Source organism: Nannobrachium achirus (genome assembly GCF_963921795.1).
Source record: "Nannobrachium achirus genome assembly, chromosome: 20".
Taxonomy (NCBI): domain Eukaryota; kingdom Metazoa; phylum Chordata; class Actinopteri; order Myctophiformes; family Myctophidae; genus Nannobrachium; species Nannobrachium achirus.
In genome coordinates this window covers 29,419,305-29,438,433 of record NC_137827.1, presented here as the reverse complement: position 1 = coordinate 29,438,433, position 19,129 = coordinate 29,419,305, and the positions used below count along the sequence as shown (strand labels likewise).

Here is a 19,129-nt window from a genome sequence, read left to right as displayed (position 1 = left end):
CGTAATTATGGGCTGTTCAGCGAGCAAAGTTAATATGTTTTAAATGCAAGCAAGAACTGGCAGAAATATCCTATTAATCACCAGCTTTTCTAAGAGTGTTGTTCAACGCTGGCTCTAAATAGCTATAATTTGGAAGGCCCTACAATAAGCTAGTATATTACAGTGGATGCTACTTATGTATTTGGTTGTGAGTGTAACGGTGGATAAGTCTAGTCATTTTGTGGTGTGGCAATATGTTTACATGAATGCCAGTCAAAGGACAGGATAATCCAACGTGCAAAAGGCATCGTTCATTTGAAAGTATTTAGACTGTATGGTAGATGTCCCGTCAATTCACTGGAACTCTCATAATAGACATGGCTAAAGTGTGTTGGCAACTCAAACAAAAATCCCACTGCACGATGATTAATATATCCTCCATGGATGTGTGCCTGTATAAATATGTGCATGTGTGCATATCGTCGCTGTCGGGCAGAAACCTTGTATCTCCAAGTTTGAAGTTTATACGTTTTTTCACCAAGTAAAGCCGAGGCGTTGTATGCTTGTAGATCTGCTATTTTCACTAGTTTTCATTTTCATTTTTAAAATGATAAATTCAAAACGAACGGTCTTGGACATACAAGGTTTCCACCCGACAACGACGATGTGTGTATAATCCCCAAGTGTATGTGTGTGCATCGAGGCTGTCTGCATGCCCACGTGTCAGCATGCGTTTGCGTGATTCCGCACACATCGCGTATACATGTACGCGTGCGCGTGCGCATATGTTCTGGCTCACCTTGTTCGCTGCTGTTGTCACCGCTCTGTGAAGCATGTCCCCCGCTGGAGGGCCCTGGCGTGCCGGCCGAGTGTGTGGAGGTGGCGTCATCGTGGTCTCTCCAAGAAGCTGGGTTCTGGGGTTTGGAGAAGAGAGAAAGCGAGCGAGAGAGGGATCCATCCATCCATCCATCCATCCATCCGCCCGTCCATCCATCCATCCACATTCCCCATCCAAACCACAAACCAGGAGCGGAGAGAGCAGGAAAGGAGGGGGGGGGGGGGGGGGGAGAGAGAAAGAGAGAGAGAGAGTAAGACCACATGAGTATGTTGGAAACGTGAGAGTGACATCTGTAAGAGTCTACAGGCACTGTGAGGGTCCTTGGCCATGTTGCGTTCTATGCGAGCAAAGGCAGAGAGCTCAGCCCACGTTTCCCCCTCCAGCGCCAACAATCAACAATGCCAGCGTGCAATCAAACGCCGAGCAGAGAGAGCCCTAATGCACTGAAGCGGCTAGCATTAAGTCTAAACACTGTAATCAAACTGTTTCATTAATACATAAGAGCAAAACGCCGGCCCCGGCTAATGTGGTGTCTGATTTTGAGCGTTGCAAGGCAGGGCGCTCGGGAGGAATTGTCTAAACACATATGGCAGAGACCCGTCGGGTTAGTTTATACCGTAGCCAATTGAGACTTCCGTGTCAAGTGAGAAATATAGAGGTAAAAAGTCTAAACACACCACAACCGCCATTAATCATTACCACTGTCAAAATGAAAATAAGATATGACAGTGATTCTCCCGCTAATCTGCCAGAAATGTGTACACGCCCACACACACACACACACACACACACACACACACACACACACACACACACACACACACACACACACACACACACACACTCTCACTAACAGTATGTCATCGTAAAGCATAAAGTAAAAATACACATTGAACTCATATGCAATAGCACACACATACACTCGTGCGCACACACACACACACACACACACACACACACACACACACACACACACACACACACACACACACACACACACACACACACACACACACACACACACAATTATGTCATCGTAAAGCATTAGGTAAAAATACACATAGAACTCATACACAAAGGCACATGCACGCACGTACAAACACACACACATACACACATCATGTGCACACACACACACACACACACACACACACACACACACACACACACACACACACACACACACACACACACACACACACATTTAAACTCTTGAAAGTATACAAAATCTCCAGCCGTTAACTTCAAAGAGAAGAATAAAATAGTATGTCGCTTTTAAGTTGACTGTCCTCTACTTAATCTCCTCCCCTCACTATCCCCTCTCTCTCTCTCTCTCTCTCTCTCTCTCTCTCGCTCTCTCTCTCTCTCTCTCTCTCTCATTCTCTCTCTCACTCTCTCTTTCCTGGTCATTCCCAGTGCCCTGCTGGTCGGTGTAACGAAACAGGATTTCTACTGTACAGGAAAGGCTTTATCAGTGGCACACGAAGGCAGGCTAGAGGTGGAATTTCCTCTGCCATTCATGCCAGAGAGACAGACTGACCACGTCATCCATTACACGCACGCGCACACACGCACACACACACACACACACACACACACACACACACACACACACACACACACACACACACACACACACACACACACACACACACACACACACACACGCACGCGCGCAGACTAAAATCAACCTCTCACACAGTGCTGATGCACGCCCAATACTTGACACACATACACATTCACAGCACTCAGCTCTAGCTAGTCTATCCCAATTTAACTTGTCACCTGAGCATGATGACAAAATGTTGGCTAACGTGAGCCCAATGTTGTCTGGGGCCCCGCGAGCGGCGGCCCCCTTGAGCCAAGCCCAAGCCAAACAAACACAGGCCTGCACCAAGGCTTCCCACAAACCTCAGCCCACTTCTCAGTCCCCGCTTTGGCTTTTTTCTTCTTCTTCTTCTTCTTCTCCCTCAAATGCACACAAACACATACATACAGTATATATATATGAAAGAGGAGGGAAAATGTAGCCTATATGCCGCAGAATATTCCAAGAAGGAGACGCTTTTTTTTTTTTTTTTTTTTACCATTTTGTCCCAACGTTCCCGTTCCGATGAACTCTTTTCCCTTAGCTCCCGCCAGAGAGGAGCCTGCCTGCCTCCCTGCTTGCCTGCCTTCCTGCCTGTGTCGGTGCCCCAGACAGAGTGAGCTGTTATGGACGAGGACAGACAGCATAGAGCCCGGAGAGAAGTGGAGCTTTTGTTGCACAGCAAAGCGAGGCTAGCATAAGACAAGCGGCTGCCTGCATGGCTCCCCTGGGTGCCCCCGGTCCTTGTGTGCCGCTGTTGCCTCTGCTGCGGAGGCGATGGCTGCTGCTGCTGTGCCTACAAGCGAGGCCCTTTTATCTGCTAAGTTTTTCGGGGGAAGGAGGGCTGTTTTCTCAAACAGCTCAGAGCTGAAAACAGCAGACAGGAAAACACACAAGGCCCTTCAAGCCCCTCCGCTCCACTCCAGACCCTCTCTGCGTCAGCTGTTCGCCGGATGGCAATCAGATAAAGAACTCAGAGAATTACCCCCAGAAGAAGGGGTGAGGAGACAGGCCGAACAATAGCGCCCGCGCGGGTTTGGCCCTCCAGAGTGAAGAGGGGCAGAAAAGGCATCCCTCCTTCAAGTGGGACGGGCAATTTGTGATGTGTTCACCTCCTGGGCCATTGATCAAGGGCACATGGTTGCACTTCATGGGTTTGCAGACCTCTGTTCATGGCAAATAGCTTATTGTCACTGTCGGGCAGAAACCTTGTATCTCCTAGTTTCAAATTTCTACGTTTGTTTTCGCAAAGTAAAGCCCTGCTTCATCGGACAAGGCTGTCGCACAAAAGTAGTGAAAACAGCAGATCTACAAGCACACAACGCCTCGCACTAGTTTTCACTAGTTTAGTTCATTTTTAAAATGATAAATACAAACCGAACCGAACGGTCTTGGACATACAAGGTTTCCACTCGACAACAACGTTATATTACCATGCCTGGAGACACCGCAAGAAAAGCACGTCAACCCTCTCAGAACACATTCATTATGCCTCAATACGGAATGTCATGAAGCGGCGGAGGGGAGGTTGACAAAGACAGAGAGAACTAGAAGCAGTGCTCTTCCGAGCACAGGTCTCCACCAGGCCGTGCGTACTTGTGGTGTTACTGTATAATAGGCCAATGTAAAAAGGGTGGCATATGTTCCTCACCTTAGATCTTTCATGGCAATCGGACGCTGCATACATGATTTGAAGCATTGTGTTCCAAAAATGTGTTTTGCTAAAGTCTACCTAATGGTTACGCTATAACAGGCCAATGTGAAAAAGGTAGCATTTGTTCCTTGACCTAGTGGGAATATGTGTGGCAAATTTCACGGTAATCGCAAGCTGTGTTGATGATTCGAGGCATTTTGTTCAAAAGCGGAGCAATCCTGCAAAGTTTGGAAGCTAATATTAGCCAATCAGGATGGAATATGAAATATCAGACTGATCGGACTTGATCACATGACTATAGAGATACTGTGTACCGATTTGCGTGATTTTTGCATAAAATCTCAAGGAGTAATATCCAAAAATGTGTTTTACATATGTCGGCCCAAAGGTGGCGCTATAAAAGGCTGATGTGAAAAATGCAGGGCAAAGGTTTATCCTTAGCCTCTAGGGAGTGGGCTTACAAAGTTTGAAACTGATCGGTGGAGTTATAGGTAAAACCACAAATCGGCCTGTTATAGCGCCACCATGAGGCTGATTTAAAAAAAATTAAGTGGCATTTCTTCCTCGGCCTAGTGGGAAGGTGTGTGCGCGATTTCATGATAATTGCACTTTGCGTTTGTGATTTGAGGCATTTTGTTCAAAACGGCTCAATTCCACAAACTTTGGAAGCCAATCTTAGCCAATCAGGATGGAATATGCAAAATCGGACAGATCCGTGTCGATCACATGACTGTCGAGATATTGCCTACCGATTTGTAGGATTTTTGGACAAAATCTGTAAGAGTAGTGCACAGAAATGTGTTTTGCAAACATCGGCCACTAGTTGGCGCTAGAAAAGGCCCATTTGAAAAATTTAGGGCAGAGGTTCTAGATTGGCATCCAGGGAATGTGTGTGCTCACTTTGGCAGCGCCCGGGCCAACGGCGACTGAGATTAGGTGGTCACAAACTGCGAGGACGCACGGACGCACGGACGCACGGACGCACGGACGCACGGACGGACGGACGGACGGAGGGGAAAACATACTCTCCCTCAGCCTTCGGCTGGTGGAGACAATAAGTGAGTGAGAGAGAAAGGGCAAGAGAGGGGAGAAAAGGCCAAACTACCAGGGTGTATTATGTGTTTAGGCAGAGCTGGGTCCATTGCACTCAGAAACGAGCTGTTGTTGTTCCAAGGGAAGAAAATGACTGGTTTCTACTTCCTCACAATGAGACACCCACTTCCAGTGAGACAGACCTGAGAGACTGCAAGCTCTCTCTCTCTCTCTCTCTCTCTCTCTCTCTCTCTCTCTCTCTCTCTCTCTCTCTCTCTTGCACACACACGCACACATACTCACTCGCTAACTAATGCCACAGCATGGCTTTAATGCCATGGCTGAATCGATAGGACTTAATTTAGCTATCATTGCAGAGTAATGTGTCATTTTTAATGGCCCTTGCACTAAATTAAATTCAAAGACACCTCGGCTAATGGCGTTAAAGGGAATTACATTTTGCCATGATTTGCTACTCTATAGGGTTGACTGGAAGAAACTATCCTGGATGCATGTACAGTAGATACGGCTTAAGTTTTGCCTCTTATATGGTAAAAAGGACTGTACTATATCGTCGTCGTTGGGCAGAAACCTTGTATCTCCAAGTTTCAAATTTGTATGTTCTTTCGCAAAGTAAAGCCCTGCTTCACCGTCGCACAAAAGTAGTGAAAACAGCAGATCTACAAGCACACAACGCCTCGCGGTGCGAGGCGTTGTGTGCTTGTAGATCGTCTGTTTTCAATAGTTTAAATCGTTTTCAAAACGATAAACGCAAAACGAACAGTTTTGGACATACAAGGTTTTCACCCGACAACAACGATATACTGCATGTACATAAAGGCCTTTAGAAACACAACGGCTACCTTTACTAGGTCACATACAGGAGAGACTTCACTCCCCCTTTCATACAGTTGGCACACCTCCATCCATAACCATGTGTCCAGAACAAGACAACAAATATCCCAACAATGGCGTTAACTTTCCGCACTCAACAAGGCGACAAAAGCAACAGCCTTTCCTCCCCATGAATAATTTAGTGGACCTCTCCGACCTACAGTATGGAGTGTGCATCATCAGACACCGTACCTCCCAACGCACACACACACACACGCACACGCACACGCACACACACACACACACACGCACACGCACACACACACATTTTGTCATAGCCCCCTGGGTCTGTTAAAGTTCAAACAAGCTGTGGAGAAGGGGGGGGGGGGGAAACCATGGCATCCAAACAGACTTCTTCAACCTACAGAAGAAGAAGAAGCCCCTAAAAAGAAAAAAAGAAAAAGAAAGAAGCCGAGGCAAAAAGAAAAGCCTTTTGCCCATGTGACTATTCCCCGAAGCTGAGCATAATTAGGAGTCAAACATGGTTTTCTCCAAGCTCTCCACTAATTGTGTTAAAGAGCACCGTTACCATAAGGAGAACACAAACGCACATATATTGTCACACACGCACAAACACACACAAATGTGTACACGTGTGCCCATACGCACGTCCACATCCACAGATTCGCACACGAAAGCATGAGCACAATAGGAGGACTAGATGGAAAATAAGATACAAAGGGAAGCGCGGTCTCTGGGGGCAGCCTTTTCTATTTGTCGGGGTTAGCGAGTGGCGGCTGATAATACAAGTTGTAATTAATATAAAAGCAGGAGACAATATGTGAGGGGTGGGGGAGGGGGGGGGGCTTGTAGTACCGGGAGGCCACAGGAGAGCTGAGGGGGGTGGTGGGGGGCTTCACGTCTCCATCGCTGCTGTCCCCCCCTTTCTCATTTACACACACCTGCCTGGCCCGGCACAGCACAATCTCACCCCTCCTTCACTCCTCTCTCTCTCTCTCTCTCCCTACATCCCTAGGAATTTCAAATAAAATTGATTTAGCGGCATCATTGAATTTTCACTCAAATTCCCCTGGAACCGGGAGGGAGGGGAGAGGAAATCTGCCGGTGCGTGCTGCTATAGTGTACGGCAGGCTGAGAACGACTATCCCGGTGTGTGTGTGTGTGTGTGTGTGTGTGTGTGTGTGCAGGGGTGTCGCACCAAATTCTGGGCCCTGGGTACAAGGATTCACTCACATTTTGTGCTTTAACTATTGAAAAATAGCAGATATTCGCGCTGCGAGCTTGTAGATCTGCTATTTTTGAAAAATCTTGAAAATATGTGCGGAGTCTAAATATTTCAAATCCTTCTAAGGTTTTTTGAAAAACCAATGTTTCTTTGTCAGTGGTGCTCAAATATTTTCATGTGAAGGACCCACGAAATGATATGTATTTGGCCCACGGACCCCCATCTCAAAATATTTAGTTCCAGGGACCTCCCAGAAGCAATTTGAGTTACAAATGTTTGCTTAAAAAGATTGCACACATTTTCTTGTATATCTGCTATTTTTCAATGGCTAAAGACAGGGCCCTCCACCTTGGGCCCTAGTAACTCAGTCCCACTTTCCCCCCCTTGTGACGCCCCTGTATGTGTGTGTGTGTGTGTGTGTGTGTGTGTGTGTGTGTGTGTGTGTGTGTGTGTGTGTGTGTGTGTGTGTGTGTGTGTGTGTGTGTGTGTGTGTGTGTGTGCGCGTGCGTGCATGCGTAGCCCTGCCGCTGCGAGGAGCAGCCGGAGAGGATCCTGTGCTGAACACGTCCCAAATCGCTGACACACCAGAAACACACAGGACCATAAATCACAAAGCGAGCTGACATTTCAAGACACATCTTGCCACACGGCATGAGCCATTAAAAACCTCCTCGCACATTTTTGTTGAGTCGAACGGCGTAATTATACACAGTCGCTTTAGAAAAGTGCGACGCTTTAAGTGTATAGGTGCACATCTATTCAATGGCTATACATGTTTACAACACCCACAATATAAAGAGTCCTTAATTAAGTGGCTAATAATTCACCACAGTGTGTTTTAAGAGAAGGGCGCATTTGAGTTATTGTGTGAATCATTCAGAACAATGCATCATAACGGTAAGTTGTGAATGTTCCCCTCAGAATAGAGATGCTAGGGTTCAAATGGTTAAAAAAAAGTTATCATAAAGTAGAAGTCCAAAAACAACACGAGGGTTCTAGTAATATAATTAAATAATAAATAATATAATTCTACTTGTACTAATTTCTAATAATTGTAATAATAATCAATTCAAATGTTCAGCCTACATACACTATGAGTTGCTGAGACAGTATGTATTTCCTTCAAATTTAGATCAACATACTTATCTCATTGCCCTAAAATAACCATCCGTCATCATAGTCGTCTACAACAGCACATTCAAACATACAGCTAAGGGGAAGGAGGTTGGGAGACGCAACAAGTGAGCCCAGGAGCCTCTCTCTCTCTCACTCTCTTTCTAGCCGTGGTAGCAGTGGTGATTAGGTATGCCTGCCAACAGGGCCCAGCCTCTGAACACTAATCAAATAGGAAATGTACGGCCAGCAGACATCCCACCATCACAAAACAATTGTCTGGAAAAGACAGACAGCTCCAACTCAACTGTACACCATTTTGACGAGGGGGGGGGGGAGTCCAAACATAGCCAGTCAGCTAGTTGAATTAGAACAGTGGTTCTCAACCTTTTCAGGCCGTGACCCCTGAAATAATCATATTTTAACTGGGGACCCCCACCCTGACGAGCACTAAGAGTTGAGACATTAAATACAGAGGGCTTCCAACGTAAAAAAGACTGTAAAAAGTCTTATTTGGGATGCTCCTTTTAGGCAGGGTGTTTAACTGTACTTGTACTGTACTACATTTCAATTGTATTGACTATACTTGTACTGTTCTCCATTTTTGTCTAATAAAATAATCAATCAATCAATCAGTCAATCAATCAATCAATCAATCAATCAATCACTCAATTACATTTTGTATAACATGGTTCTATTGTGAAAATAGCCGATCTACATGCTCACAACTCCTCGCGTTATTTTCACAACCTCTGCCTCTAATATTTGACAATTTGGCCAATGTTTAATTTATCATTTAAATTGTCACTTGAGAAATGTACACATACCCTCTATACACTTAAACTTTATGTTGGTTTTGTTTACTGTTAAGTGAGAAAACAATGTTGCACATTTAGCTAAACATCTGGGGACCCCCACAAAATAATTTGGGAGGGGGGTCCCGACCCACAGGTTGAGAACCACTGAATTAGAACACCTCGAAAGCCGAGAAATTCCACGGTTCACCGGCCCCGGTTCGGCCTCGGGCCCGGCTGGCTGTGGGTGAACGTGGGGAGGCAGAGTTGTATTGTGTTGCAGACCGAGGGCCTGTTTGTGCACTCCACACACACAGCGCCAAGACAGCATTGCAGAGCTTCCATCTCAAATGATAAACACAGTAAATCATTGTGTGCACAAGATGAGCTATTGCCTTTATTTGACTAAACTTGTGACATCACCACCATTTGACCAGTGGCTTATTGTGGTCAGACCCTGTGCTGGAGAATTGAATGTAAACAGAAGTCTTTTTTTTTTATCCCCCTTCACTCCAGCTGTGCAGAGCCAAGATAACCTACACGTAACCTCTACAGGGAACTACTCTGCCATACCTTCCAGTAGAAAACCTCTGCATAACACAGTGCCACAACCCCAGAGCCCTCAATATTCCTTCAAGGTAAATCTGTGAACTATGCAATAAGTCATTAAATATTTTCAGCTGTATGGTGTTGAGAGAGAGAGAGAGAGAGGGATAGAGAGAGAGAGAGAGAGAGAGAGAGAGAGAGAGAGAGAGAGAGAGAGGGAGAGGGAGGGAGGGAGGGAGGGAGAGAGAGAGAGAGACAGAGAGACAGAGAGAGAGAGAGAGAGAGAGCACCTCCTTGGTACAGCTTGACTAAAGATGCAGCACAATAGCACAGGAAGGCACAAAGGCTAATTCATTAGAACACATAATATTCAGCCACCATTAATTCTATTTGCCTCCTTAATTGGATGTAGAGAAGAGAAGACAAGACAGACATTCCATTAATTAAAAGCTAAACGAGTATACACCGTTGACGAACAACACCCTGTGAAATATGTGCTGTTCATTTCACTCTGGAAATGTAAAGATTGGTCCACGCACTGTGCCAATCATCAAATGCATATCATGAAGGACAGTGGTTCTCAAACTTGGGGTCGGGACCCCAAGTGGGGTCCCCAAATTATTTTGTGGGGTCCCCTGTCCCAGATGATTAGCTTAATGTAAAGAAATGTCTCACTCAACGGTATAAATATACCAACATAAGTGTATACAGGGTATCTGCACATTAATAAAGTGACAATTTAAGGATCTTCAAGAACGTTTTAATACTTTGAGAACGCCCTGCGAGGCGTTGTAGATCGGTGTGTGTGTGTGTGTGTGTGTGTGTGTGTGTGTGTGTGTGTGTGTGTGTGTGTGTGTGTGTGTGTGTGTGTGTGTGTGTGTGTGTGTGTGTGTGTGTGTGTGTGTGTGTGTGTGTGTGTGTGTGTGTGTGTGTGTGTGGTGTTATGGTTGTGTTGACTTGTGGATGGCTGCTTTGCTGATACTGTGATTGCCAACAGAGCCACACAGTAAAAATCCTCAGTGTTAATTTATCTATTTGTAACTCCAAGCTCCGAGAGTTACAAATGCATGTAACCAAACGGACCCTTGGGGGTCCATTTGTTTACATTTGTATACACTCTTTCCGAGTTAAATTAGCACTGCAGATTTTTTACCACGTGGGATCGCCACAGCGAGCGGATAGGGAATCAAGTTAGCAAGGCCTCATCCCCTCTGACTAGTGTGCCACAGTCCAAGCATCTCTTAGACCAGGGGTTCTCAAACCTTTTTAGGCTGTGACCCCCAAAATACACATATTTGAACTGGGGACCTGACAAGCACTTGGAATTGTAGGTATTACATTTAATGTGACTCGGTTCCACAGATGAATATTGTGAAAATAGCCAATCTACATGCTCACAACGCCTCGCAACTATTTTCACAATGTTCGCCTCTTGCTTAATATTTGACAGTTTGGTATTAAAACGGTCTTGAAAATCCTTATTGTCACTTTAGAAATGTGCAGATACCCTGTATACACTTATGTTTGGTTTGTTTACCGTTGACAGAGACATTTTTTTTTACATTAAGCTAATCATCTGGGGACCCCACAAAATAATTTGGGGACACCACTTGGGGTCCCGACCCCACGTTTGGGAACCACTGTCTTAGACAATGCAGCATTCAAGTGTAAATAAAACTCTGCTTATTATTAGGCTCTGCCATCAGGTATAGAGGAGGGAAAGAGGAGGGGGAGGGGGGGCTCAATGGGGGCTGCTGCCTCCTTCGCTGTGAAGAGCCTCATCATCTCCAGCAAGACCAACTTTCACCAAATGAGATGTAGTTACAAATGCATGTAACCAAACGGACCCTTGGGGGTCCATTTGTTTACATTTGTATACACTCTTTCCGAGTTAAATTAGCACTGCAGATTTTTTACCACGTGGGATCGCCACAGCGAGCGGATAGGGAATCAAGTTAGCAAGGCCTCATCCCCTCTGACTAGTGTGCCACAGTCCAAGCATCTCTTAGACCAGGGGTTCTCAAACCTTTTTAGGCTGTGACCCCCAAAATACACATATTTGAACTGGGGACCTGACAAGCACTTGGAATTGTAGGTATTACATTTAATGTGACTCGGTTCCACAGATGAATATTGTGAAAATAGCCAATCTACATGCTCACAACGCCTCGCAACTATTTTCACAATGTTCGCCTCTTGCTTAATATTTGACAGTTTGGTATTAAAACGGTCTTGAAAATCCTTATTGTCACTTTAGAAATGTGCAGATACCCTGTATACACTTATGTTTGGTTTGTTTACCGTTGACAGAGACATTTTTTTTTACATTAAGCTAATCATCTGGGGACCCCACAAAATAATTTGGGGACACCACTTGGGGTCCCGACCCCACGTTTGGGAACCACTGTCTTAGACAATGCAGCATTCAAGTGTAAATAAAACTCTGCTTATTATTAGGCTCTGCCATCAGGTATAGAGGAGGGAAAGAGGAGGGGGAGGGGGGGCTCAATGGGGGCTGCTGCCTCCTTCGCTGTGAAGAGCCTCATCATCTCCAGCAAGACCAACTTTCACCAAATGAGATGTAGCCCGGGGCTATATATTAAAAATGCATATCAAAGCAAAGAAAAATGGACGTGAGAGAGTCTAACTAAATAAATTAGCATATCTAACTATCATATTGCCTTCCTCTCTTCAAGGAGGAGAGAGGACAGAAATGAATAATGAAACAGAGACAAAATAAATAATCAAATAAATAACTGGCGTACAAAGTAAGGCTGAGATTGCTTTCCATCCTACAGTGCTATAGCTCTGCAGTCGTGCGCAGTTTTTTTATGCATTGTTTCCATACTCGAAACACATTTTGGGCACACGGAGCTCGACCCATTTCAATTACATATGGAAATTACAGCTGAGGGAGTTAACTATTTACTACAGGCCTTGATTACACTGTACATGGAAACCTGAACACAGTCCCTGTGCAAGCATGCCACTGCACGAAGCACATTATTTTCACTTCACTAGTTTCAGTTTCTGAGAGTAATATTACCATTCCTGAAGCATTATTAACTTCTATGAGCACTATCACACACACACACACACACACGCACGCACGCACGCACGCACACAAACACACACACACACACACACACACACACACACACACACACACACACACACACACACACACACGCGCGTGCACACACATGCATACACGCACTATGTGCAACAATAAGGCATTATATTCCTTGTTATTTATACAATAACACTGTAATATAGCCCAGTTGGTTGGTTTAAGTCAGAGTGCATTTCATTTCATTATTTGAATGCTGATAATTGGACTGCACAGCCATCAAATTCACTTATTGGTTCAGATTTCACTCTAGTGGTAAACAGGCACACACAAAAATTGCATAGCCACCTTCTTGCTTTGTCACAGCACAACAGTGAGGTGAAGTAAAATATCCATTGCTGCCACCAAAACAACAAAAACAAATAAGCCCTCCAAAACATATAAATTCCTCCTGACCAACTCCAAGTGGTCAGTCGGTCCCAACCAGCCCAGAATAAATGACTTGTCATGTGCCTCCAGGTTTGTTTATTGCTGCTCCTGATTTTCTTTATTGGCATGTCTAATTTTCTAATTATCAAAAATATTTCTCACAAGTGACCTGGTAACACAGCTTCAGGTCTGAGCACAGCAACAAGGCACCATTGGAAACTGGCTTGAGTATCAACCATCTGCCATGAAACTAAACAGGCTAGTTTATCTAATCTCTACAATATAAACAACAGCATGCCTCATTTCTACACTTTGCTGAGGCTCCACAATATTGCCATTTTGACGGTTTCTCATCCCCCCCATACTGGCACCTTTACTTCTAATTATGTTTTAATTCACCTTGTGCAGTGCACTGAGCAGTCCTGTATAAAAGGCGGCGGGCTTTGAAAGGAAATCCGCCGCTATTAGGCCTATGGCCAGACCTAACAGATGCAGTGACTTTGCATAACACTTAAATCAGCTTTAATTCATAATAGGCTTGCATGGGCTCGTGCTGCTGAGATATTAACCAGTCACTTTGTCGCGATAGTCGCTCTCTTGTTGCACCAAAACATTAGCGTTATCACCAGCAGTGGTGGAAATGTACTAAGTACATTTACTCAAGTACTCAAGTACAAATTTGAGGTATTTGCACTTTACTTGAGTATTCACATATTTTTACTTCTACTCCACTCTACACCTCAGAGGAAACTATTGCACTTTTACTCCACTACAATTATTTTAAAGCTTTAGTTAGTTACTAGTTACTTTGTAGATGTTGTTTATTATTTCAAAACACACTAATCACTTTAACCCGCCATGTGAAAATAGCAGATCTACAAGCTCAAAGTGCGTCTATTTTCAAAATATATATAGGCCTATATTACATTTTTGAACATGTGAAATGGGGCGTTTCAGCACAATGAGTACTTTTACTTTTGTACTTTAAGTATATTTTGATACCAATACTTTTGTACTCAAGTACATTTTTGAATTCCGGACTATTACTTGTAACATAGTATTTCTACAATGCAGTATTGATACTTTTACTTAAGTACAAAAAATTGAGTACTTTTCCCACCACTGATCACCAGGATGCAACACTAATAATTCACCAGATATCAGCTCAATATCTCACTGTCAGTCCGTCCCATACTGAACCAAAGAGGCTACGTTTATTACGCCGAAAATGCACGTTTTAAACCAGAGAATCGATGCTCGAATTTAAAGGCACTGTACTTCAGGTGCATATAATTGAATTCGGCGTTATGGAGCCTCTGGCCATAAAACGGGCGCGCGGAGAGGAGGAAAGCCACTGCAGCGCAAACCACTCAGCAATCAATAAGAAACAATTAAACACATTAACATCAACAGCAATGGAAGGCCTCCAGGACGAGCCATCATGCCTCGTGAACTTGACGTTGATAATAAACCTTCAGTCTTCAGATCTATTTGAACAGGCCACCACTTTCTCCACCTCTGCAGCGAAATCCGCAGCTTTACGCACACAGGCCACATATAGCCTATCCAGCTCTCACATAACCAAAATAAAGCCCCTTTCTGTTTTAATATTGGCCTACAGCTAAAGCTCGCTGCTGATACCCTGCTTTATAGCGTTAAACCTGCCTAACAGATAATTGCTTCGCGTTTTCAGCGTGCAACAACACTATAATGCAAAGGGGTGAACGGCGTGCGCGCGCACGCACGTATCCACGCACACACACACACACACACACACACACACACACACACACACACACACACACACACACATTATGTACACACGAATGCCCCCAATCAAAAGGCTAAAACAATAACTCATTCCATTGTATCACATCTAGCTTTTGACCTTAAAACATCGATCGACAAATGCTCCACTCGGAACAGAGCGCTGCACTGTGTGCTTATTATGGCACAACAGCAGGGTCACACACGGAAGAAGGAGGCTAAGCAAAAGTTGACATAATTGAACACATATAGCACAAGTAATGCAGACTGTCCACACAGAATACACAGCTCATTTTACCCCCTCCTTTTCTCTTTTTTTCCCCAACAAGTGACGATCAAAAATGGCCACTCACAGAAATGCTAATTGGTCCACAATCGACAAACACCAAAAGTGCACACGTGCGCGCACAAACGCACGGCACCGCCGCATGCATGCAGACAAGACAACTTCGTGCAGCAAAAGAAGAAAGCGTGACATTTAAAAACACAACAACAGAAGCAAAAACTTCACTTACGTGATCTGCTAGATTAGTCGAAGATCCCGACAGCTCTTCGTGATCTGATTTGGAGCTGCCATCCCGCTCGTCAATAACTAGATCTATTGGCATTTTTCCTTTCAAACAACTGATGTACCGGTGGCAAAAATTGTCGCAGAGCTCGTGCACCTAGAAACAATAAGGACAAAATACATTTTTTTTCAGGATGTGGAAACAGTGCAGTCAGTCCAAGAATAACTCCAATTAAGCAGCATTATCGGCCAAGCCGAGGAAACAATAGTGAAATTGTTTCAGTGCTTATTATTCTCCAGGGACTGGAGCAACAAGTTGAACGACAGAAAATAAACAGCATGCCATAAGCTGCAGAGATAATGAGCAGTTGAAACTAAATCTCTAGATCAATAAGGATGTGTAACACGTGCAAAGGGATTTTCTATATGTTTTACCAATTTAAGTCACTACACAGCTGCATTCATTGTTGGTTATAGTAACCTGTTTTATTATTGTGACCTTCTCACAATATAATTGTGTTGTTGACACTTAAATATTTTTTGTGCTATATGATTATGAATGCACAACACTGAATATTCAAATGTGTTCAATTATTATATCAACAGCATTTAATTGAATAATTGTATTTGTGCAGCTGCATGTCATGGTGCATTGGCAATAGGTCAAACAATCCATTGCCAAAATCAAGGATTATATCATTTAGCCTACCTTTTCTAATTCCAAAAGGTGAAACCGTAATACTTGTATGGCTTGTATCATCTGAAAGGGTGGGAACAAAATGGAGCATGTTTTACATCAGTAAATAAAGGCTAAAATTATATCACTATATAACAATATTTTTTACACTAATATGTCCACCTATAACATGATGGCCTACAATTTACTTTAATTAAGTAAAAACAAGGAGGTAGAACTAAACACATCATAATATTTGGTTGTATTGCAAGCAAAGAATTATTGTAGCCTAAAGGTGCTTTCCACTCTTGAATTTGATATGACAAAATACATTAAGGTCAGCATGGTCACTTGTGGGATATACTATAGTCCGATGCTCCCCAGATAAATGATGGATAGTTAGGAACCAAATGGACACTATGTGGCTGTTACTCTGAGAGTGTACAAATGGAACCAAATGGACCCTTACGGGTACTCTAAGAGTCATGGTGGTCCGTGGTCCCCTAATATATATCAGCTATTTAAAAATACAAAATCTTGACATTCTTTGAAAATGTTTGAATATTTTTGACATTTTAAACACCACAAATCTTGTATGGGTTCCTTGGCTTATAATCTATTCAGATTTGGCTCGGCGGCCAAATACACATTAATTTAGGGGTCCTTGACATGAAAAGGTTTGAGAACCACTGCTATAGTCCATACATCGAGCGCTGACAGCGGCCAGTGTGGCCGCAGCCTCAGTCTAATGAGTGACCAGCGCACCGAGGCTCTATCGGCTGCCCGTCGAGCGTTTAGCCCGTATCAGGAGCTTCTCTCTCGGCCTCCTGTTGGCAGCACAGCACGGTACCACTCGAGACCCCTCAAAGTTCGCTTCAAAGCAATTTAACATGCGTGCTGAAGTTTGCACCAAATGCTCACTTGTTTACTGTAATGTGGCCTACATGCAATGGAAATATACACCAAACAAGTAGCCTATAAAGTTGACAACCAATTATACGTAAAGTAAGCTCGAACGGTGCACTTACCAAATTATCCAACTCTGGATTTGATGAAAATAAAGGTTTTTCTGCTCTGACCTAAAATAACACACCAAATGTAATTATTAGTTTGGCATAAAGTGTGCAAAATGCGTGTTTATTTTTTAGCCAAGTGTACGGCAAACTGATAAATTACACAAACCTGTCTTCAATTGTGCATTTGACAACCAATTGACATTAGAAAAACACAGTTATAATTTCTATCACAAAAAAAAGAAAAGTTGTAGCCTATATAACACACACTTTATTTTCAAATAGCCCCGAACCTTATACATTTCGGCTGAAAGTTTTAAGATAAGATAGGCATGTGTATACGTGTCGTGACGCATGAACCACACAGAAGAACTAAATATGATCTAAAAAACGATCAGATATTATTTTCAAAGTGACCTGTTTGGCAAAGACCGCGATGTCCTCGTTGAAGGAGTCTGAGGAGCAGACATCCCCGCCTGCTACTCCCGGCTCCCTCGGCGTGCACGTCGCCAGCTCGCACTTCTCAAAAACCAGAGCGAGCAGGGGAAATAAAGGGTGACTGCAAGAGAGGAGACACGCAGTCTGTAGAGCCGCTGCACAAGCACCCGCCATGCCGCCGGTGCAACAATGCACAGCAGCCAACAAACGCCTGATATAGAACTATATTTATGTGACAACAACACGGTGTTTCTAAAACTTTTCACATTTCAGGGTCTCTACTCTGACAGTGTACACATGGAACCAAATGGACCCGTTAACGGGTCCATTTGGTTCCATTTGTACACTGTCAGAGTTACAGACTTGGAAGGGTCAATTTAGACCCCCATATAAAGGAAGCTATAGAGAGTCCCTGAAATCCACTTTTTGAGAACCACTGATGTAACACGCACACACACACACACACACACACACACACACACACACACACACACACACACACACACACACACACACACACACACACACACACACACACACTTTAGAAGAATAAATGAAAAATAAAAATAAAATAAAAAATAAATAACACTAGGCCTTTTGCAAATAAAGAACTGCATTTTAGGCTTTGGTTACTGTTTGCCGTAAATTTGAAGTTTTTTTTTTAAATTTGGCTTAAAGACTTTTGTAATTACGCTATAATAATCCGAGTATATAGGCTTTTCCTAATGCACTACCGAAACATTGGAACACTGCGAGTTAAACCTGGCAATTTCTCACTTATTATATATTTTTTTAATATCCTACAGCCAGGCGACAACACTTTTTAATCTTCAAAGATAGTAGCCTAATATTTAGGCAAAAAACAAACTTCACGCAGTCCTCCTACAATTTTACAAATGATTTGTCCATATTGTTGCTGGTAACTTGTATTATTAATTTACAGACTTGAGTTTGCATATTGTTTTATTTGCAGTTTCAAGCTATAGGTTTGGAGATGCTCGCTTCAGCGCATAAAAAATATACCTCCGCGCACACTGACTTAAAATTAGGCGTATAAATGTTTATTAGGCGTCCAGAAAGTTTAATGCTAAAGTTCAAGTTGAGAGAAGAAAAAGGGTAAAATTAAACAATACAATCCTCTCTCCGAAACTTTTAAAACAGTCTAATGGGGGTAACGGGGTGTGCTTATTGCCAACTTACCCATAAATTTGATCTTTATCCCTCTTTAAAACATCGTTGACAGCGGAGCCCATGCTGCCGGGCATAACGTTAGGGTGGGGGGCATGTGCCCCATAATGCTGGCTGGCGTGGATCGGTGGTCCGTGATTCAAGTGATGGACTTGGGGAAGCGGCCGTGGACCATGCGGGTCCCCGTACATAGACGCCGGGACTCCCACTCCGTCCATGCCACCGTAATGGGCCAGTTCATCGTACTGCAATAAAAATAAAAATAAAAATCAGAAAGAAAGTCAGCGGGTGCCCGTAGTTGCCTTTTCTGTTCATAAATGTGGCCAATGATCACAACATAACACGCTATTTCAAATATAAACACGCAAAAATAGTAAGTTGTAGCCTATATACTGAAAGAGACTAAAAGTGTGTAG

The 19,129-nt window shown here is 43.7% G+C and overlaps 1 protein-coding gene across 1 annotated transcript in view; it reads right to left on the bottom strand.

Annotated features, from left to right (window-relative positions):
- The window catches only part of meis2a (Meis homeobox 2a), a 132,919-nt gene that overhangs the window by 113,093 nt on the left and 697 nt on the right, over nt 1-19,129 (bottom strand). Inside the window, exons 2-7 of the mRNA XM_080750064.1 lie at nt 18,726-18,958; nt 17,505-17,646; nt 17,103-17,153; nt 16,108-16,158; nt 15,406-15,555; nt 779-893 (exon numbers count right to left, since the gene is read on the bottom strand). Of these exons, the coding sequence (XP_080606190.1) occupies nt 779-893; nt 15,406-15,555; nt 16,108-16,158; nt 17,103-17,153; nt 17,505-17,646; nt 18,726-18,958 (742 nt within the window). The remainder of the gene's footprint in view (nt 1-778; nt 894-15,405; nt 15,556-16,107; nt 16,159-17,102; nt 17,154-17,504; nt 17,647-18,725; nt 18,959-19,129) is intronic.